The sequence below is a fragment of the Mobula birostris genome, chromosome 20, assembly GCF_030028105.1.
Source record: "Mobula birostris isolate sMobBir1 chromosome 20, sMobBir1.hap1, whole genome shotgun sequence".
In the NCBI taxonomy this organism is placed as follows: Eukaryota; Metazoa; Chordata; class Chondrichthyes; order Myliobatiformes; family Myliobatidae; genus Mobula; species Mobula birostris.
Window position 1 is genome coordinate 881,028 of NC_092389.1, and position 22,305 is coordinate 903,332.

At 43.1% G+C, this 22,305-nt stretch overlaps 1 protein-coding gene across 3 annotated transcripts in view; it reads right to left on the reverse strand.

Moving 5' to 3' along the window:
• Window positions 1-68: 68 nt before the first annotated feature.
• The window catches only part of slc37a4a (solute carrier family 37 member 4a), a 65,989-nt gene continuing 43,752 nt past the window's right edge, over window positions 69-22,305 (reverse strand). The window contains exons 6-9 of one of the 3 annotated variants that reach the window (XM_072283830.1): window positions 19,764-19,877; window positions 18,903-18,968; window positions 12,397-12,535; window positions 69-4,417 (exon numbers count right to left, since the gene is read on the reverse strand). In XM_072283830.1, the coding sequence (XP_072139931.1) occupies window positions 4,251-4,417; window positions 12,397-12,535; window positions 18,903-18,968; window positions 19,764-19,877 (486 nt within the window). In that variant the 3' untranslated portion in view covers window positions 69-4,250. The remainder of the gene's footprint in view (window positions 4,418-12,396; window positions 12,536-18,902; window positions 18,969-19,763; window positions 19,878-22,305) is intronic. The other 2 variants (XM_072283831.1, XM_072283829.1) reach the window with 2 other exon arrangements.

Consider the following 22,305-nt stretch of genomic DNA (forward strand, 5'->3'; position numbering starts at 1 on the left):
TAGACAATCCCAGTTGAAGCCCAGATTGGCCAATGTTGTGCAAGCTGGAACCACTCTTAGATCATCAATTTGCAGTAATACCAACTTTTATTCTAAAACACTCAAGGTCAAAATTTGCAAGTGCTAGAAGAGAGCCTGCAGAATTGCATTCCCTGTAGACTCCAGGCAACTACACTTCAAAACAAAATCTTCCAAAAGGAGAGGGAGGGAGGGAGGGAAGGAACGTCGACTCAGACCATGAGAGGCCTGTGTTGGGCATTTTCATGCCTTACAAGGCACAGATTGGAAGTCTGTGTGGGGTGCCACTCCTCGCACAGACTTAATCAATGTGTGATTAAGTGCCTTGCTCAAGGGCACAAACATGCTGCCACAGCTGAGGCTCGAACTTGTGACCTTGAGGTAACTAGATGAACGCCTTAACCACTTGGCCACGTGCCCAACACCAAATGAAAGCCGTGCAATTTCAAAGCTTCAATACTGAGTGCTCCCTTAGGTATTACAGGAACCAAACGTGGCAGTTCCAAGTTCACCCTCCTTTTCACCCACCCCTCCCTCATTAGCACGCTGAGGTCAAACAATGAACAAGTGGGTAAAATTTATTGGTTACTGTTTACATTAAATGTTTTAAAAAGCCCTGTTTGTGATGACCCTGCCAAATACACAGAACAGTAAAAGCTCAACTATACGTTACTTAAACTATTCTTTTAAAAAGGGGAGATTAATTCCATCCAGAAGCCATACACTTAGCCATTCAGTTAATAGAAGGAAGGGTCTCAACCCAAAACGACAACTGTTTATCTTTTCCAGAGATGCTGCCCGGACTGCTAAGTTCCTCCAGCACTTTGTGTGTGTTACTCTGAATTTCCAGCACCTGCAGAATCTCTCGTGTTTGCGATACAGAAGGTAGTGTATTCTTTTAATAGGCAAAGTGAACTAGCAAGAATTGGAGTTAATTAAGATGTTGATTCATTTGCCAATCAAATGTCCATTATGTTAAATTCTCAAGGCAAGACCAGAAACCAGCTGTTACTGCTGGGACATTCAAGTTTTTAACACATTTTAAAGCCTGCTGTAAGCTGTTGAACAGAAGAATAGTGGGTCAGGTATAGGGCAATGGTGAGCAAGAAATATAGGAAACAGTTATCAAAAAACAATCTGAACTTGCACTTCATTCAGGATAGGATCACATTCAGAATTATTATCACTCATCTATACAGTTTTTTCATTTTAAAAAGCTAGATGAATAATCTTGGTTTAATCCCTATTCATATTTGTATCATTATTCATTACATATATAAAATTTATATAGTGAATAATTGGAATTAAACTACTAATTATTCATTTAACTTTAAAATAAAAAGCAGCTATTTTTCAGCAGCAGGAGTTTTTTCATTTAAAAAAAAGTTAAATTAGTAGATATGAATGAGTTAGAATTTGACATCCATTGTGGAAATGTGAGGTTGGGAACTAAATTTTCCAGAACATTTGTTTAGTAAAACAACAGTACCATAAAATCAATGTAGAAGCAGTTTAGCAGCTAATAAACTATATATAAACACTAGTGGGTATAGTGTTGTACATTTGCCAATGAGGGTGTAATACATAATGTAGTAGTAATGAGGCATTGCAATTTCAGAGAGAGAGAGAGAGAGAAGAAAGAATGAGAATATAAATATGAATATACCAAATGTATAGTATGAAATGTGGAGAATAAATTCATAAAATATATTCAGAATAGTTTTAATAAGATTATGTCATACAACTATCTGGGGAGCAAGATATTTAAAGATATCAAATATGAAATGAATAACTTGTAGTGAAGGAACATCTAGGGGTCATAGCCTACTGAATACGAAAATGAATTGGAGAAATCTTGGCTCGGTCTTGTATCTGAACAAAGCAATCTATATATAGGTGAGAGTCAAGCAGGCAAGATAAGACCGTGAATGACAGGGCCCCGGGGAGTGTTACTGGACAGGGATACAAGTTTGAATCTGACTACAACAACTGAGAATTTAAACTCCACTAATTAACTAATCAACAAATTAATCACACAATTAATTAATTGGTAACCATGAAAGTACCAGGTTCTTGTGAAAATCGTCTGGTTCACTAATATCCTTCAAGGAGCAAATTGCCATCTTGACCCAAAATAACCAATTTTATAACCCTCACCCCCCCCCCCAGCTCCCCAATATATTTGGCTCCAATAACCCCTGTCGCTCAGTTCGGGGTGCCCAATTAACAACCAGTCTTGCCATGTGGCATGAATGAATAAATGGGAAAGAAAAGAATCCATGATCACAATGGGACCAAAATCCAAAGATAACAATTTAACCTTTGTGGTGGTGATGTGGAGAGAAGTTCTCAGAATTCCCCATCACTTCATACTGATCAATAATTCCTTGAAAGTGGTGTCATGGGTAGATAGTTATGAAGAGAGCTTCTGGCACATTGGCCTTTATCACTGAGTATGCGAGTTGGAATTTCATGTTCAAGTTGTACAATGAGGCCTAATTTGGAGTATTGTGTGCAGGTTTGGTCACCTACCTACAGAAAGGATTGAAAGAGTACAGAGAAAATTTAAAAAGATGTTGCTGGGACTTGAAGACCTGAGTTTATAGGGAGAGGTTGAATAGGTTAGGACTTTATTTTCTGGAGTGTAGGGTAATGAGGGGAGATCTTGTTGGGGTATACAAAATTCTGAGGGTATTTTTCCCCTGAGGTTGGGTGAGACTAGAACTAGAAGACATGGGTTTAGGGTGAAAGGTGAAATGTTTAGAGGAAACAACTTCACTCAGAAGGTGGTGCCAGTGTAGAATGAGCTGCCAGTGGGAATGCTGGATGCAGGTTCATTTGCAACATTTAAGAGAAATTTGGTTAGGTACATGGATGGGAGGGGTACAGAGGGCTATGGTCTGGGTGCAGATCAATGGGACAAGACAGAGAAACAGGTTGGCATGAACTAGAAGGGCCAAATGGCCTGTTACTGTGCTGCAGTGTTCTATACTTCAGACTATCTGTATTCAGTTACTTATGAATATGCAATACAAATTTTAGCCACAGAGAGGGGATAGTGTGAAAGAGTGAAGCATAGGAAGATGTTCAGTCTTGATCCTTCTGAACGGCAGAGCAGGCACTAGGAGCCACGCTCTCCTTTGTTCTTTGCTGTATCCTGATATGGAGAGAGGAAGTGTCAGCATTCACACAAATTAGCTGGAGATCTAGCTCACAAATAAATCGATATCCTGCACCCTGATGAGAATATCATTTTGCTGCAGGGAATTAAATCGGGTGACTTTGCATACAGGAGTGGCAGGTCAAGATACAGCACAGAAACAAGGCTCTCCAACCCAATTGATCAGTGCCGACCAAGATTCCCACCTCTCCATGTTTGACTCATTTCTCTCTAAACCTTTCCTATCCAAATAGCTTTCAAGTGTTAATGTACCTGCCTCAACCACTTCCTCTTGCAGCTCGTTCCATATGCTGACCACTCTCTGGGTGAAAAAAGTTGCCCTCAAATTCACATTAAATCTCTCCTCTCTCACCTGAAATTTATGCCCTCTAGTTCTTAATTCCCCAATCCTGGGAAGATGATTAAGCATTCACCATAATCTAGCCCCCTCATCATTTGATGCACCTCTGCAAGATCACCCTTCATTCTCATCCTCTCTCCTTAACTCAGTACCTTGTGTTTTGTTCACATTTGATTTTGTTGGAGAGGATTTCTGATAAAACGTAGGCTAACCAACACACCCACTCAGGTTTATTGCACTGGCATAAGGTCTTCCACAGCCTTCCTGGTGTGAAGGAAATTATACTCTCCAGGCCAGATAAAAGAGACCCGCAGCTGAACAAACGTTACACACTATAAATTCAGTAACTTGCTGACATCTACAACATGAGATGCTGGAAATCCTGAGCAACACACAGACAAAATGCTGGAGGGACTCAGCAAGTCAGGCAGCATCTATGGTAAGGAATAAATGGTTGGTACTTTGGACTAAGACCAACACATTTCAGGTCCCGATGAAGGGTCTTGGCTTGATAAAAGATATCAAGATCCACATGTTTGTGAATCTTATTGTGAATGAAGACTTTGGGAAAAGGAGGAAGTGGTAAGCTTGTGATAGGACCCACTCCTTACAGACTAAGTAATGTTGTTGACAGAAGTGCACTCACTTAATGAACTTTTACCAACATAATCAAAGCATAAGGCTCTCTACTAGTGGAGCATTTCTAGATTTTCAATCTTCCTTCTTTGGAAGACGGCCCATCTTCGTCCGGATGTTCCTCAGCAGGAAGAAGGCCACGGTGGTGACAGTACACGTGAGCTCAGCGATCCAGAAGGCCGTGTTCCAGCTGTATTTCTTCGCAATCGTGCTGAACGGGAGGCCAGCCAGAAAACCTCCCACTGTGGGGGACACAAGCAGGGACGGGTTGTCAATGAAGAAACACCAACAGCGTCTCCAGTTCAAGTGTAATGTAAAATCAGTTTGACTTGTATTTGCGCTCCTGCTAAAGAAACAATGTCTTTCTGGTGTTTAGTGGCATTAGGGAGTATTGCAAGGCAGGACAAAATTCTTTTACTTTGCACCCAATAATATGCTTCAATGGTTGACTAATTCTGGTTACACCACAATATGAGCTTCATTTACCATATCAGCAGCCAGCCAATGACGTCTCTTCGGTGGCATTTTGTGCTTTGGACTCTTGCCCAGTTGTAATATTGATTAGGCAACCCGAACTACAATCAGCAGGGGACGAGATCTCAGCTATTCTGTCAACCACTGTATGGTCAAATGACTGCGGACTGCAATATGTCGGTGACATTCTCAGTCAGAATATTGTGGGATCAGGTACCAGGCCAGAGATCCAAGATCAAAAATATTAAGTGGACCTCCAGGTGCTCTCCCTGTGACCGCAAGAAACTGCAGAGAACTCTCCCCATGACCACAAAAAGGTGCAGAGAGCTGTGAACACAACTCAGCATGTCATAGGAACCAATATCCCCTCCTTGGACTCTCTATACTTCTTGCTGCTTTGGTAAAGCCACCCAGCCTAACCATTCTGTCTTCCCCCTCCTCTCATTGGGCAGAAGATACAAAAGTCTAAAAGCATGAACAGTGTACCACCAGGTTCAAGGACAGCTTCTATTCTGCTCTTGGAAGATTATTGAACGGTCCCCTAGTACAATAGATTTGTCTCTTGCCGTCATAATCTACCTTGTTATGGCCTTGCACTATAAGTCTGCCTTCACTGCACTTTAATTATAACACTTCATTCTGCATTCTGTCATTGTTTTTCATAATACCACCTCAAAGTACCATCATTGTGGAATTCTTTGTCCAAAGGGCACATTTTTCTTTGTACCTCTATCCATGCATCAATACTCCAATTCCAAAGTGGAACTGAGACAGTAGTGTAGAGTCAGGAGCATTGTTTTGCAGAAAGCAAGCCCTCAAAACCTCTCTTTTAGATAAAAAGACCCAAAGGCACCAATTTGAAGAAACGGCCTGGGGAGACAGATGCAAGACTTGTACAAAAAGGATGGGTTACACTTGAATCCCGGGGGACCAATATCCTGGCGGGGAGGTTTGCTAAGGCTACTGGGGAGAGTTTAAACTACAAACCCCATTTCCAGAAAAGTTGGGATATTTTCCAAAATGCATTAAGAACAAAAATCTGTGATATGTTAATTCACGTGAACCTTTATTTAACTGACAAAAGTACAAAGAAAAGATTTTCAATAGTTTCACTGACCAACTTAATTGTATTTTGTAAATATACACAAATTTAGAATTTTATAGCGTGGATCAGTACTTGGAGCTATGATGTTGTGGCCATAACAGAGACTTGGATGGCTCAGGGGCAGGAATGGTTACTTCACGTGCCGGGTTTTAGATGTTTCAGAAAGGACAGGGAGGGAGGCAAAAGAGGTGGGGGTGTGGTACTGTTGATCAGAGATAGTGTCACAGCGGCAGAAAAAAGGAGGAAGCCATGGAGGGATTGTCTACAGAGTCTCTGTGGGTGGAAGTTAGGAATAGCAAGGGGTCAATAACTCTGCTGGGTGTTTTTTATAGACCACCTAATAGTAACAGGGACATCGTGGAGCAGATAGGGAGACAGATTCTGGAAAGGTGTAATAATAATAATAACAGGGTTGTCGTGGTGGGAGATTCTAATTTCCCAAATATCGATTGGCATGTCCCTACAGCAAGGGGTTTAGATGGGGTGGAGTTTGTTAGGTGTGTTCAGGAAGGTTTCCTGACACAATATGTAGATCAGCCTACAAGAGGAGAGGCTGTACTTGATCTGGTATTGGGAAATGAACCTGGTCAGGTGTCAGGTCTCTGGTCTCTCAGTAGGAGAGCATTTTGGAGATAGTGATCACAATTCTATCTCCTTTACCGTAGCAATGGAGAGGAATAGGAAAAGACAAGTTGAGGAAAGCGTTTAATTGGAGTAAGGCAAAATATGAAGCTATCAGGCAGGAACTTGGAAGCATAAATTGGGAACAGATGTTCTCAGGGAAACGTATGGAAGAAATGTGGCAAATGTTCAGGGGATATTTGTACAGTGTTCTGCATAGGTACGTTCCAATGAGACAGGGAAAGGATGGAAGGGTACAGGAACCGTGGTGTACGAAGGCTATTGTAAATCTAGTCAAGAAGAAAAGAAAAGCTGATGAAGGGTTCAAAAACCTAGGTAATGATAGAGATCTGGAAACATAGAAATATAGAAAATAGGTGCAGGAGTAGGCCATTCGGCCCTTCGAGCCCGCACCGCCATTTATTATGATCATGGCTGATCATCCAACTCAGAACCCCGCTCCAGCCTTCCCTCCATACCCCCTGATCCCCGTAGCCACAAGGGCCATATCTAACTCCCTCTTAAATATAGCCAATGTACTGGCCTCAACTGTTTCCTGTGGCAGAGAATTCCACAGATTCACCACTCTCTGAGTGAAGAAGTTTTTCCTAATCTCGGTCCTAAAAGGCTTCCCCTTTATTCTCAAACTGTGACCCCTTGTTCTGGACTTCCCCAACATCGGGAACAATCTTCCTGCATCTAGCCTGTCCAATCCCTTTAGGATTTTATACGTTTCAATCAGATCCCCCCCTCAATCTTCTAAATTCCAACGAGTACAAGCCCAGTTCATCCAGTCTTTCATCATATGAAAGTCCTGCCATCCCAGAAATCAATCTGGTGAACCTTCTTTGTACTCCCTCTATGGCAAGGATGTCTTTCCTCAGATTAGGGGACCAAAACTGCACACAATACTCCAGGTGTGGTCTCACCAAGGCCTTGTACAACTGCAGTAGTACCTCCCTGCTCCTGTACTCGAATCCTCTCGCTATAAATGCCAGCATACCATTCGCCTTTTTCACCGCCTGCTGCACCTGCATGCCCACTTTCAATGACTGGTGTATAATGACACCCAGGTCTCGTTGCACCTCCCCTTTTCCTAATCGGCCACCATTCAGATAATAATCTGTTTTCCTATTTTTGCCACCAGTGGATAACTTCATTTATCCACATTAAATTGCATCTGCCATGAATTTGCCCACTCACCCAACCTATCCAAGTCACCCTGCATCCTCTTAGCATCCTCCTCACATCTAACACTGCCACCCAGCTTCGTGTCATCCGCAAACTTGGAGATGCTGCATTTAATTCCCTTATCCAAGTCATTAATATATATTGTAAACAACTGGGGTCCCAGCACTGAGCCTTGCGGTACCCCACTAGTCACCGCCTGCCATTCTGAAAAGGTCCCGTTTATTCCCACTCTTTGCTTCCTGTCTGCTAACCAATTCTCCACCCACACCAATACCTTACCCCCAATACCGTGTGCTTTAAGTTTGCACACTAATCTCCTGTGGGGGACCTTGTCAAAAGCCTTTTGAAAATCCAAAAAACCACATCCACTGGTTCTCCCCTATCCACTCTACTACTTACATCCTCAAAAAATTCTATGAGATTCGTCAGACATGATTTTCCTTTCACAAATCCATGCTGACTTTGTCCGATCATTTCACCGCTTTCCAAATGTGCTGTTATCACATCCTTGATAACTGACTCCAGCAGTTTCCCCACCACCGACGTTAGGCTAACTGGTCTATAATTCCCTGGTTTCTCTCTCCCTCCTTTTTTAAAAAGTGGGGTTACATTAGCCACCCTCCAATCCTCAGGAACTAGTCCAGAATCTAACGAGCTTTGAAAAATTATCACTAATGCATCCACTATTTCTTGGGCTACTTCTTTAAGCACTCTAGGATGCAGACCATCTGGCCCTGGGGATTTATCTGCCTTCAATCCCTTCAATTTACCTAACACCACTTCCCTACTAACATGTATTTCGCTCAGTTCCTCCATCTCACTGGACCCTCTGTCCCCTACTATTTCCGGAAGATTATTTATGTCCTCCTTAGTGAAGACAGAACCAAAGTAATTATTCAATTGGTCTGCCATGTCCTTGCTTCCCATCATCAGTTCACCTGTTTCTGTCTGCAGGGGACCTACATTTGTCTTTACCAGTCTTTTCCTTTTTACATATCTATAAAAGCTTTTACAGTCCGTTTTTATGTTCCCTGCCAGTTTTCTCTCATAATCTTTTTTTCCCCTTCCTAATTAAGCCCTTTGTCCTCCTCTGCTGAACTCTGAATTTCTCCCAGTCCTCAGGTGAGCCACTTTCTCTGGCTAGTTTGTATGCTTCTTCTTTGGAATTGATACTATCCCTAATTTCTCGTCAGCCACGGGTGCACTACCTTCCTTGATTTATTCTTTTGCCAAACTGGGATGAACAATTGTTGTAGTTCATCCATGCAACCTTTAAATGCTTGCCATTGCATATCCACCGTCAATCCTTTAACTGTCATTTGCCAGTCTATCTTAGCTAATTCACGTTTCATACCTTCAAAGTTACCCCTCTTTAAGTTCAGAACCTTTGTTTCTGAATTAACTCTGTCACTCTCCATCTTAATGAAGAATTCCACCATATTATGGTCACTCTTACCCAAGGGGCCTCTCACGACAAGATTGCTAATTAACCCTTCCTCATTGCTCAAAACCCAGTCCAGAATAGCCTGCTCTCTAGTTGGTTCCTCGACATGTTGGTTCAAAAAACCATCCCACATACATTCCAAGAAATCCTCTTCCTCAGCACCTTTACCAATTTGGTTCACCCAATCTACATGTAGATTGAAGTCACCCATTATAACTGCTGCTCCTTTATTGCACACATTTCTAATTTCCTGTTTAATACCATCTCCGACCTCACTACTACTGTTAGGTGGCCTGTACACAACTCCCACCAGCGTCTTCTGCCCCTTAGTGTTACGCAGCTCTACCCATATCAATTCCACATCTTCCCGGCTTATGTCCTTCCTTTCTATTGCGTTAATCTCTTCTTTAACCAGCAACGCCACCCCACCTCCCCTTCCTTCATGTCTATCCCTCCTGAATATTGAATATCCCTGAACGTTGAGCTCCCATCCCTGGTCACCCTGGAGCCATGTCTCTGTGATCCCAACTATATCATAATCATTAATAACAATCTGCACTTTCAATTCATCCACCTTATTACGAATGCTCCTTGCATTGACACACAAAGCCTTCAGGCGCTCTTTTACAACTCTCTTAGCCCTTATACAGTTATGTTGAAAAGTGGCCCTTTTTAATGCTTGCCCTGGATTTGTCGGCCTGCCACTTTTACTCTTCTCCTTAGTACTTTTTGCTTCTACCCTCACTTTACACCCCTCTGTCTCTCTGCACTGGTTCCCATCCCCCTGTTGTGAACTAACCTCCTCACGCCTAGCCTCTTTAATTTGATTCCCACCCCCCAACCATTCCAGTTTAAAGTCACCTCAGAAGCCCCCGCTAATCTCCCTGCCAGGATATTGGTCCCCCTAGGATTCAAGTGTAACCCGTCCTTTTTGTACAGGTCACGCCTGCGCCAAAAGAGGTCCCAATGATCCAAAAACTTGAATCCCTGCCCCCTGCTCCAATCCCTCAGCCACGCATTTATCCTCCACCTCATCGCATTCCTACTCTCACTGTCGCGTGGCACAGGCAGTAATCCCGAGATTACTACCTTTGCGGTCCTTTTTCTCAACTCCCTTCCTAGCTCCCTATATTCTCCTTTCAGGACCTCATCCCTTTTCCTACCTATGTCATTGGTACCTATATGTACCACGACCTCTGGCTCCTCACCCTCCCACTTCAGGATATCTTGGACACGATCAGAAATATCCCGGAAGATTATAAGGCTAGCAGGACGGAGTTTAAGAATGAAATTAGGAGAGCCAGAAGGGACCATGAGAAGGCGTTGGTGAGTGGGATTAAAGAAAACCCCAAGGCATTCTACAAGTATGTGAAGAGCAAGAGGATAAGACATGAGAGAATAGAACCAAACAAATGTGACAGTGGGAAAGTGTGTATGGAACCGGAGGAGATAGCAGAGGTACTTAATGAATACTTTGCTTCAGTATTCACTATGGAAAAGGATCTTGGTGATTGTAGTGATGACTTGCAGCAGACTGAAAAGCTTGAGCTTGTAGATATTAGGGAAGAGGATGTGCTGGAGCTTTTGGAAAGCATCAAGTTGGATAATTTGCCGGGACCGGATGAGATGTACCCCAGGCTACTGTGGGAGGCGAGGGAGGAAATTGCTGAGCCTCTGGCGATGATCTTTACATTATCAATGGGGACGGGAGAGGCTCCAGAGGATTGGAGGGTTGTGGATGTTGTTCCCTTGTTCAAGGGGGTAGAGATAGCCCAGGAAATTGTAGACCAGTGAGTCTTACTTCAGTGGTTGTTAAACTGATGGAGATCATCCTGAGAGGCAGTATTTATGAACATTTGGAGAGGCATAATATGATTAGGAGTAGTCAGCATGGCTTTGTCAAAGGCAGGTCGTGCCTTACGAGCTTGTTTGAATTTTTTGAGGATGTGACTGAACACATTGATGTAGGTAGAGCAGAAGATATAGTGTATATGGATTTCAGCAGGCATTTGATAAGGTACTCCATGCAAGTCTTATTGAGAAAGTAAGGAGGCATGGGATCCAAGGGGACATTGCTTTGTAGACCCAGAACTGGCTTGCCCACAGAAGGCAAAGAGTGGTTATAGACGGGTCGTATTTTGCATGGGGTCGGTGACCAGTGGTGTGCTTCAGGGAGTGTTCTGGGACCCTTTCGCTTGGTGATTTTTATAAATCACCTGGATGAGGAAGTGGAGGGATGGGTTAGTAAATTTGCTGATGACATGAAGGTTGGGGGTGTTGTGGATAGTGTGGAGGGCTGTCAGAGGTTACAGTGGGACATTGATAGGATGCAAAACTGGGCTGAGAAGTGGCAGATGGAGTTCAACCCAGATAAGTGTGAAGTGGTTCATTTTGGTAGGTCAAATATGATGGCAGAATATAGTATTAATGGTAAGACTCTTGGCAGTGTGGAGGATCAGAGGAATCTTGGGGTCCAAGTCCATAGGGCATTCAAAGTTGCTTTGCAGGTTGACTTTGTTAAAGGCATATGGTGCATTGATTAGCTCCAAACAACACATTTCACTCCATTTCACTAGAGGAATAGAGTATAGGAGCAGGGATGTGATGTTAAGACTCTATAAGGCGCTGGTGAGACCTCACTTGGAGTACTGTGGGCAGTTTTGGTCTCCTTATTTAAGAAAGGATGTACTGACGTTGGAAAAGGTACAGAGAAGATTCACTAGAATGATTCTGGGAATGAGAGGGTTAACATATGAGGAACGTTTGTCCGCTCTTGGACTGTATTCCTTGGAGTTTAGAAGAATGAGGCGAGACCTCATAGAAACATTTCGAATGTTCACAGAGTGGATGTGGCAAAGTTGTTTCCCATGATGGGGGAGCCTAGTACGAGAGGGCATGACTTAAGGATTGAAGGGCGCCTATTCAGAACAGAAATGCAAAGAAATTTTTTTTAGTCAGAGGGTGGTGAATCTATGGAATTTGTTGCCACGGGCAGCAGTGGAGGCCAAGTCATTGGGTGTATTTAAGGCAGAGATTGATAGGTGTCTGAGTAGCCAGGGCATCAAAGGTTATGGTGAGAAGGCGGGGGAGTGGGACTAAATGGGAGAATGGATCAGCTCGTGATAAAATGGCTGAGCAGACTCGATGGGCCGAATGGCCGATTTCTGCTGCTTTGTCTTGTCTTATGTTTCAATGTACATGACAAATATGGCTAACATGGTCCTTTAGACTGTTCCTTTCTACAATAAGAAACTTCAAATTCCACACAAGGTGTCCAAATTCAGGCAGTAACAAAGCCATTTGGCAGTGATGACTTCAACAATTTTCCCTGTATTAAAAACTGGTCATAATAGCCAGTTTCAACAGGTATTCAGTTCTGGACTCACCGTTCGCCATGAGAGCAACAATGGCATGTGACGTGCCGGACAGGTTAGAAGGTGCAGACTCATTGGCAATCACTCCAAACAGTGCAATTGGCCCATACGAACAGAACCCAAACATGGCTCCCAAAGTCAGAATCCATAACTAAGAGAAAACAAAGGGTGGAGGGAGAAAATGACTCAATATACAGAGCAAATATAAATGCAATTCGACTTGAGAAGATGCAATCCATTCAGGTTTGTCGATTGAGTGGAAAAGGTAGTGACTTGTGGCAGTTTGGAGCTTTGAGCAGCAGCCAATCAGCATTTGGGATTGATTGGCAGGGAGAAATTAAAGTAAGGCAGAGGCAAGTGGAGTAACCACTGTCAGAGCGGCTCTCATTGGACTGGCCAGAGTTAGAGTGGAGATTTTGAGGCTTTAGCACTTCCAGGCTTCAGTGAGGGAAGGTTAAAAAAAAAAGCTGCAGTTCAAGCTTTTTTTCTCCCTCTCAGTTTATTGATTTTCCTTCTTTATGTCTGTTCAGTTAGAACAGTAGAGATGCCAGGCAGGATAGTTCAATACTCCTCTTACAGGGATGTGGGAAGGCAGGGAGTCCTCCAGTGTCCCTGACAATTACTACTGTGAGAAGTGCATCCAACTGCAGTTTCTAACAATCCACGTTGGAGCTGGAACTGGATGAACATTTTGTGTGTGTTGCTTGAATTTCCAGCATCTGCCGATTTCCTCGTGTTTGCATTTTTGAACTCGGGATCATTCGGGAGGCTGAGGGGGTGATAGACAGGACACATAGAGAGGTAGTTACACCTCAGGTGCAGGACACAGGAAACTAGGTGACAGTCAGGAAGGGGAAAGGGGTTAAGGAGCCAGTGTGTTGTACCCCTTTGGCCATCCCCCTCAACAACAGATATATCACTTTGGATACTGTCGGGGGGGGGGGGAATGATTGAGGGGGGGAATGATTGAACAGAGAAAAGTCACAGTAGTCGGGTCTCCAGCACTGAGTCTGACTGCGATTCAGAAGGGAAGTGAGGAGAAGAGGTGAACTGTGGTGATAGGGGATTTGTTCGTTAGGGGAACAGAAATCCCCGGATGGTATGTTGCCTCCTGGGCACTGGGGTCCAGGACATCTTGGATTGAGTCCTCAAGTGGGAGGTGAGCAGTCAGAAGTCATGATCCATGTCAGTGCCAATGACACAGCTGGGAAAAGTGACAAGGTTCTGCATTGGGAGTTCTGGGAGTTAGGTGCTAGGTTAAAGGGCAGGGCCTGCAGGGTGCTACACATGCCACATACTAGTGAGGCCAGAAATAGGAAGATTATGCAGTTTAACAAGTGGCTAAGGTGTTGGTGTAGGAGGGAGAGCATCAAATTTTTGGATCATTGGCCTCTCTTCAAGGGAAGGTGGGACCTGTACAGAAGAGACAATTTGCACCTGAACTGGAGGGGGACTAATATCCTAGCAGGAAGGTTTGCTAGTCTGCAAAAGGGGTGGGGGTGGGGGATTTGGTTTAAACTAGAGTTGCAGGGGGATGGGAACCAGAGTGCCAGACAGTGGAGAGGTTGTGGAGACAGATGTTGGTAAGACCTGAATGTCAGGAATTAAAAGGTTGAGCATGGTGCGACTAGTGTTCTGAGCTGCGTATATTTCAATGTAAGAAGTATCGTAGGAAAGGCAGATGAGTTCAGGGCATGGATCAACACTGGAATTATGATACTGCAGTCATTATGACACATGGCAGTGCTTAGTCAGGACAGACTGGAGAACTTGTCTGGTGAAGCATGTTGGATGGAACTGAGAAATAAGAAAGGTATGACCACGTTAATGGGACTATATTACAGACTACCCAACAGTCTGAGGGATTTAGAGGAACAAATTTATAAAGAGATCACAGACTGTTGCAAGAAACATAAGGTTGTTATAGTAGTTGATTTTAACTTTCCACATATTGACTAGGATTCCCATACTGTAAAAGGACTAGATGGGATAGAGTTTGTCAAATGTGTTCAGGAAAGTTTTCTTCATTACGTAGAAATCCCAACGAGAGTGTGCGCAATACTGGATCTGCTATTAGGGAATGAGACAGGGCAGGTGACAGAAGTTTGTGTAGGGGAACTCTTTGCATTTAGTGCCTGCAATGCCATTAGTTTCAAAGTAAATATGCAAAAAGATAGGCTTGGTCCACGGATTGAGATTCTAAATTGGAGAAAGGCCAGTTCTGATGGTATCAGATAGGATTTGGCAAGCGTGGATTTGGACAGGGTGTTCTCTGGCAAAGGTGTACTTGGTAAGTGGAAGGCCTTCAATAACAAAACTTTCAGAGTACAAGTTTGTACGTGCCTGTCAGAATAAAAGGTAAAGATAACAAGAGAAGGGAACCTCGTTTTTCAGGAGATAGTTAAGAGAAAAACAAAGGAGTTGCATAGCAGGTATAGGCAGGTAGGAACAAATGAAGTGCTTATGGAGTATAAGAAATGCGAGAAAACACTTAAATAAGAAATGAAGAGGGCTAAAAGAAGGCAAGAGGTTGCCCAAGCAGACAAGATGAAGGAGAATCCTAACAGACTCCACAGTTATTTTCAGAGCAAAAGGATTGCAAGGGACAAAACTGGTCCTCTGGAAGATCACAATGATAATCTGTGCAAGGAGCCAAGAGAGATGGGGGAGATCTTAAATGGATTTTTTTTTTGCATCTGTATTTATTCAGGAGACAGACACAGATTCCATAGAAGTGATGCAAAGTGACATCAGCTTCACAGATTCTTTACAGATTACAGAGGAGGAAGTGTTTGCTGTCTTGAGACAAATCAGAGCGGATAAATCCCCAGGACTTGACAGGATATTCCCTTGGACCCTTTGGGAGGCAAGTGCAGAAATTGCTGGGGCGCTAGCAGAAATAAGGGACTGGATATATGAGTATTTGGATAGATATGGACTAATGATTAGGGATAGTCAGTATGGCTTTGTGCATGGTAGGTCATGTCTAACCAATCTTAGGAGTTTTTCGAGGAAGTTACCAGGAAAGTGGATGAAGGCAAGGCAATGGATATTGTCTACATAGACTTTAGTAAGGCACTTGACAAGGTTCCTCATGGGAAGTTGATCAAGAAGGTTCAGTCACTTGGCATTCACTTTGAAGTAGTAAACTGGATTAGACATTGTCTTTGTGGGAGAAGCCAGAGAGTGGTAGTAAATGGTTGTCTCCCTGACTGGAGGCCTGTGACTAGTGGTGTGCCACAGGGATCAGTGCTGGGTCCATTGTTGTTTGTCATCTGTATCAATGATCTGGATAATAATGTGGTTAACTGGATCAGCAAATTTGCGGATGACACCAAGATTGGGGGTGTAGTGAACAGTGAGGAAGATTATCATGGCTTGCAGAGGGATCTGGATTAGCTGGAAAAATGGCAGATGGAATTTAATGCAGACAAATATGAGGTGTTGCAGTTTGGTAGGAGTGACCAGGGTACTGTGAAAGTGGCGTCACAGGTAGATAGGGTCATAATGAAAGCTTTTAGTACATTGGCCTTCATAAATCAATGGATTGAGTACAGGAAATGGGATGTGATGTTGAAGTTGTATAAGACATTGGTGAGGCCTAATTTGGAGTATTGTGTGCAGTTTGGTCACCTACCTACAGGAAAGATGTAAATAAGGTTGAAAGAGTACAGAGAAAATTTACAGGGATGTTGCTGGATCTGGAGGACCTGAGTTATAAGGAAAGATTGAATAGGTTAGGACTTTATTCCTTGAAATGTAGAAGATTGAGAGGAGATTTGATAGAGGTGTACAAAATTATGAGGGGTGTAGATAGGGTAAATACAAATAGGCTTTTTCCACGGAGGTTGGGTGGGACTACAACCAGAGGTCATGGGTTAAAGGTGAAATGAGAAAAGTTTATTGGAAACATGAGGGGAAACTTCTTCACTCAGAAGGTCATGAGAGTGTGGAATGAGCCACCAGCGCAAGTGGCGCACGCGAGCTTGATTTCAACACTTAAGAGAAGTTTGGATAGGTATATGGATCATAAGGATATGGAGGACTATGGTCCCATGGAGTAGGCAGTTTAAATGGTTTGGCATGGACTAGATGGGCCAAAGGGCAATTTCTGTGTTGTACTTTTCTGTGACTCTATGACCTTAGGAGATGGGCATTGCTAGGAGGCTTGGCATTTTGGGTGGTGTGGTAGTGTAGTGGTTAGCATAATTCTTATAGTAACAGCTGTAAGAATGGGATTCAATTCGCACTGCTACCTGCAAGGAGTTTATGCATTCTCTCCATGACTACATGAGCTTCCTCCAGGTCCTCCTGTTTCCTCCCACATTTCAAAGATGTACGAGTTAGGGTTAGAAAGTTATCGGCATGCTATGCTGGCGCCTGAAGCATAGTGACACTTGCGGGCTACCCATCACACCTTAGACTGTGTTGTCTGTTGACACAAGCAATGCACTTCACTGTATGTTACACACACAAAATGCTGGAGGATCTCAGGAGGTCAGGCAGGATCTATGGAAATGAATAAACAGTCCACATCTCATTCCAGTACCCTTCATCAGGCAAGTGTCACTGTAGGTTTCAATGTTCCAATGTACATGTGACAAATAAAGCTAATATTTTAAGTGTTTAACATTCAGTTCCCCACCTCTCAGTGCTCTAGAGAAACTGGTGGGGAGTCACTACGTTGAAGTGCTGAAGTCTGCTTGCAAAGAGAACACCTTTGTATTCTCAATACAATGGTATTTGAAAGTGTTATCATTACAATGGACTGGTGGTGAGCACTAAAGGTCAATTTATACTTCTGCGTCAAATCTACGTCATAGCCGCGTACTCTACGCCATAGCCTGACGCACACCTCCCCAAAAATGTAACTACGCGTCATGGCGATGCAGACTGCAACAAATGTGATTGGTCCACCTGGTAGCATCGCATTTCCTCCGACGCTGCAACAGCTTCCCATTGGGCGACTGAAGGGCAGGGAAGGAACTCTGGTTGCAGTGTTTTCCATGAAACTTTACAGACCTCCGAAATTATGGAGGACCCTGTGCTTGATGCCAGTTTGTAGCTAGCTGCTACAGCCTGTTGACTTCACCTGAAGCTAAAACTCGACTGGTGATTGGGAGTCTCTGAGTAAACTGTGCGTATACTGATGCGAAATAAATGGTTGGAGACGATGAACCAAATCGTCAAATCTACCTGCTGACATCTGAAAATATTTGAAATGCATTTCCTCATCCATGTCTCTCAGTGGCCGGAGAAGCACAGAAAATTCACCCTCCTCCAGTTTCAGTCGCCATTGTTTGAAGTTTTGAGTTTCTTCGTGTTGAGTTTCAACACGAAGAAACTCAACACAGTGGCGTAGAAACCCCACCGCCAACTAGCGTTTTGGCGGTGAATTGTAGAGCGATGCAGACACACCAACTCACAAGTATAAATGCTTGCAACAGCGTAGGCTACAGCCTTAACTGTTTGAGCTAAATGGTGACAGTCCATGTGTATTTCTATAAAAATGGTGAGGGATTCACTAGAAAAGGACACAAGTGACTCTGCTGATGAAAATCTTGAACAACACACACAAAATACTGAAGGGGAATGGAGGGGAAATAAATAGTTGATGTTTTGGGCTGATACCCTACATGAAGAAAGGTCTCAGCCCAAAACTTAGACTGTTCATTTCCCTCCACTGATGCTGCCTGACCTGCTGAGTTCCTCCAGCATTTTCTGTGAGTTACTATGGTTAATGTAGATGGATGCTAGGAGAGCAGGGAGAAACTGGTGAGCATGTGAGAGAAAAATAGGTTCTGGGAAATAAAAGGGGAACAGGATCTCTCCAAGACCAAGCATTGTATGTCATATGAACTGAGAAACACTTCACTGCAACATCGAATTGGTAAGCAGCAGGTATATTTACCAGCTGGAAGCATCCTACCTATATTGTAATGTGTCCCTTTAAGGGTGTTAATAGCAAGCCACATAATTTTGAAACAGAATACATCACACTTGCCACATAATCTTTAAAGAGGTGACAAAATGCAATTGCACTAACATGGTCACAATACAGTAAACCCAGTAGAACTCCTCCTCACAAAGGACCATTGAACATTAGGATGACTCAACACTGTTCTGATGGCATTAAAAAGTTTGTAAAGCTGTTCCAGGTCAGAGTCTTGTTTACTTTAAGTAAATTGGGACAAGGTTCAGATCCAAGCAAATGATCGTACAGTCTGTTTCAACACTAGTAATTGGATTAGGTCCATTTTGTTTTAAAAATACACTTTAACCACGATCTACGGGTCACTTACATTAAATCCTGTATGTTGTTTCAAACTCACAACATCTTAAAAGTTACTACAAGTTCCCACAATCAACCTTTGTGCAACTCGGAGGAGAATGTATTTACTTTTAAGAGATTTTTCCACTAAAATTAAAATAGGAAATTTACAAGTTATTGAAAGGATGTTCAGAAAATTTGGGAAGGCAAAGTAAGGGGAGATAGAGCAAGCAAGAGAGAGAGAGACCTCATCTTCTGTTAAGTTAGTGATCTGAGTCAGAGGTTTGAAGATTAATGTCCAGAACTCAGTTTCCTGAGGAAACAAAAGAAGAAGAAGGTAGTCAGACTGGTAGATGGAAAGAACAACAAAGTAACTTTTATTCTCTGCTCCCTTTGGGTAATTTCTATCATTGCTGCGCATTTCTGGTGCCACACCTTAACGTACGAGCATCAAAGCAATCAATTGAGTCTGAATAATGAAATAACTACCCACACTCAGGGGAAGTATTCTCTTTTATCCCCACCCAAAGCCTAGGCAATACTACAAACTCATGGGATTGGAATCTGCAAAAATGTCAAAGATTCTACAGTATTACTCTCTTGTATCTATCGTCAGGCAATTTTCATATCCAAATGACCGGACTAATTTTTTAAGATTACAAATTTATTCTTCGTTCTCCCACCGAGGAAACTCCAACCAACATTTAAATATCTTGATCTCTCAGACATCCACCCACCATCAAGGAAATAGCAGCCAGAGCATTCCATCCTGTCCTCGCTTTAAGCCACGAGGTTGAACACAGCACCCCAGTGCCAACCTTGCCAACTGTGTTCCTTCCTTCCATGCAAGGCAGGGTTGCCAGTTCTGCCCAGACAGGATTTCACAAGGTTGCTCAAATGGATAATATTCAGGTACCCATCTGGGAAGTGAACACCTATAGAACTTAAGCATAGCAGGAAGAGAACACTAGCTGCATTGTATTCGCACTGACTGAGACATCATTTGAACTTTCCACACCGCAGTGCATCGGGGCATCTACAATAACCTTCTGCATTTGGCAGAAATGGAAACACTTGCAGTCAAAAGAAAAATTATTACTGTAGTTACCTTGGCAGATTCTGTGGTTACTGTTACTCTGAAGAGATACATTGATAAGGCCATTCCTGCCATCATGGAGAGCAAAAGTCCATGTCGAGGGTTTCCATGACTTCGAAGGCCATTCTAGAGCAGATTAACAGGTAACTTCATGATTTGTTTATTTAAAATGAGCAACAACTCTCTTAAAATCAAAAAGTGATAACACTGCTCAATATGAACCATTTATTCACTTCTGATGATTTGACATGCCCAAGTACTCTTGGGGGATACAATTCACCTCTAATATCCCCGTAATGTGTCCTTTGTGTAATCTGTTTCCATAGCAGCTGCATAACATCCCCCCCCCCCCACACAGGAAGTAGGCAAGTTAATGCTAATCTGCCCCAAAGAACAATGGGAAAAATCAGACTGGGTGACATTTCCCATGAGGGCACATACAGGAATCGAACCAACATTTCCTCCGCAATCACCATCAACTCTGGTACACCACAGGGCTGCACTCAGACCCCTGCTCTACTCACCTTTTATCTATGATTGTGTGGCTCCTGGTTGAATGGGGCCACAATGCCTCTCTCTTAACATCAGCAAAACCAAAGAGTAGATTATCAATACAGGAGGAAGAAGGCGGAAGAAAAGTCCATGAGTTAGTCCTCATTCAGGGAATGGAAATGGAGAGGGTCAGTAGCTGTGAAGCATATCAGAGAATCCTGGGACCATCACAAAGATGGTGTGATTGCACCTCTACTTTCCTAGAAGTTTGCGTATGTTTAGCATGTCACCGAAAGCTTTGACATTCTTCTATTGAGTATCCTGATTGATTGCACAAAGGCCTGCTATGGAAACACCAATGCCCAGGAATGAAAACGGTGACAGAAAGTGATGGATACAGCCCAGTCCATCACAGGCAAAGCCCTCTCCACCACCGAGTGCATTTGCATGGAGCAGTGCCACAGGAAAGCAGCATCCATCATCAAAGACCCCAACCATCCAGGCCACGTGCCCTTCTCACTACTACCACCAGGAAGGAGGTACAGGAGCCTTAGGTCACACACCCCCAGGTTTAGGAACAGCTATTACAACTTTCCTTGAAAGTTGCCTCACAGGCAGATAGGGTAGTTAAGAAAGCTTGTGGGGTGTTGGCTTTCATAAGTCGAGGGATAGAGTTTAAGAGTCGCGATGTAATGATGCAGCTCTATAAAACTCTGGTTAGGCCACACTTGGAGCACTGTGTCCAGTTCTGGTCACCTCACTATAGGAAGGATATGGAAGCATTGGAAAGGGTACAGAGGAGATTTACCAGGATGCTGCCTGGTTTAGAGAGTATGCATTATGATCAGAGATTAAGGGAGCTAGGGCTTTACTCTTTGGAGAGAAGGAGGATGAGAGGAGACATGATAGAGATGTACAAGATAATAAGAGGAATAGATAAAGTGGACAGCCAGCGCCTCTTCCCCAGGTCACCACTGCTCAATACAAGGGGACATGGCTTTAAGATAAGGGGTGGGAAGTTCAAGGGGGATATTAGAGGAAGGTTTTTTACTCGGAGAGTGGTTCGTGTGTGGAATGCACTGCCTGAGTCAGTGTTGGAGGCAGATACACTAGTGAAGTTTAAGAGACTGCTAGACAGGTATATGGAGGAATCTAAGGTGGGGGCTTATATGGGAGGCAGGGTTTGAGGGTCGGCACAACATTGTGGGCCGAAGGGCCTGTAATGTGCTGTATTGTTCTGTGTTCTATTACCCTTCAAGCATTATACTCCTGAATCAGTGTGGATAATTTCACTCAACACTACTCAACTGATTCCATGACCTACAGACTTATTTTCAAGGACTCTACAATTCATGATCTCAGTATTATTTTTACTTACACAGTTTGTCTTTTTTAGCATCTGGATAGTTTGTCAGTCTTTGTCTTTTTATGTATAGCTTTTCATAAAATTCTATTTTCCTGTAATGTCTGCAAGAAAATGTATCTCCGTGTAATATATGATAACATATATGTACTTTGATAATAAATTTACTTTGAACTTTTATTTCCATATTCTGAGCTCATTTGGAGTCTTGGCCTGTCAATCAACCCTTCCAAAGTCCATAAACCACAACTGTCCATTTCTTTCCACAGATGCTGCCTGACCTACTGAGTTCCTCCAGCAGATTGTTTGTTGCTCCAGATTTCAGCATCTGCAGCCTCTTCTGTCTCCATCCCAGCTTTTTATACTCACTTTCAAACATGCAAGTGTGATGTACCACAGAACAAATTGTGGCCTATCACACTTGGGCAAGAAAGTTATGTGGATATGAATAATGGAATAAAATGTTGCAGGAAACATGGCAGCTGAGTTGAATGTAGCAAGTTCCTTTCGCAACATCATTATAAACCAAATAATTAGTGTTAGTAATGCTGAATGAGGGATAAGTATAGCAAGGAGATCAGGAAGAACTGCTCTGCTGCTTTTAATACTGTGCCATGCAATCTTTGACATCCACCTGAGAGCAAGAAAGAGCTTACCTGAAAGGTAGCATCTTTGATAGTGTAGTACTGTCTCAGTAAA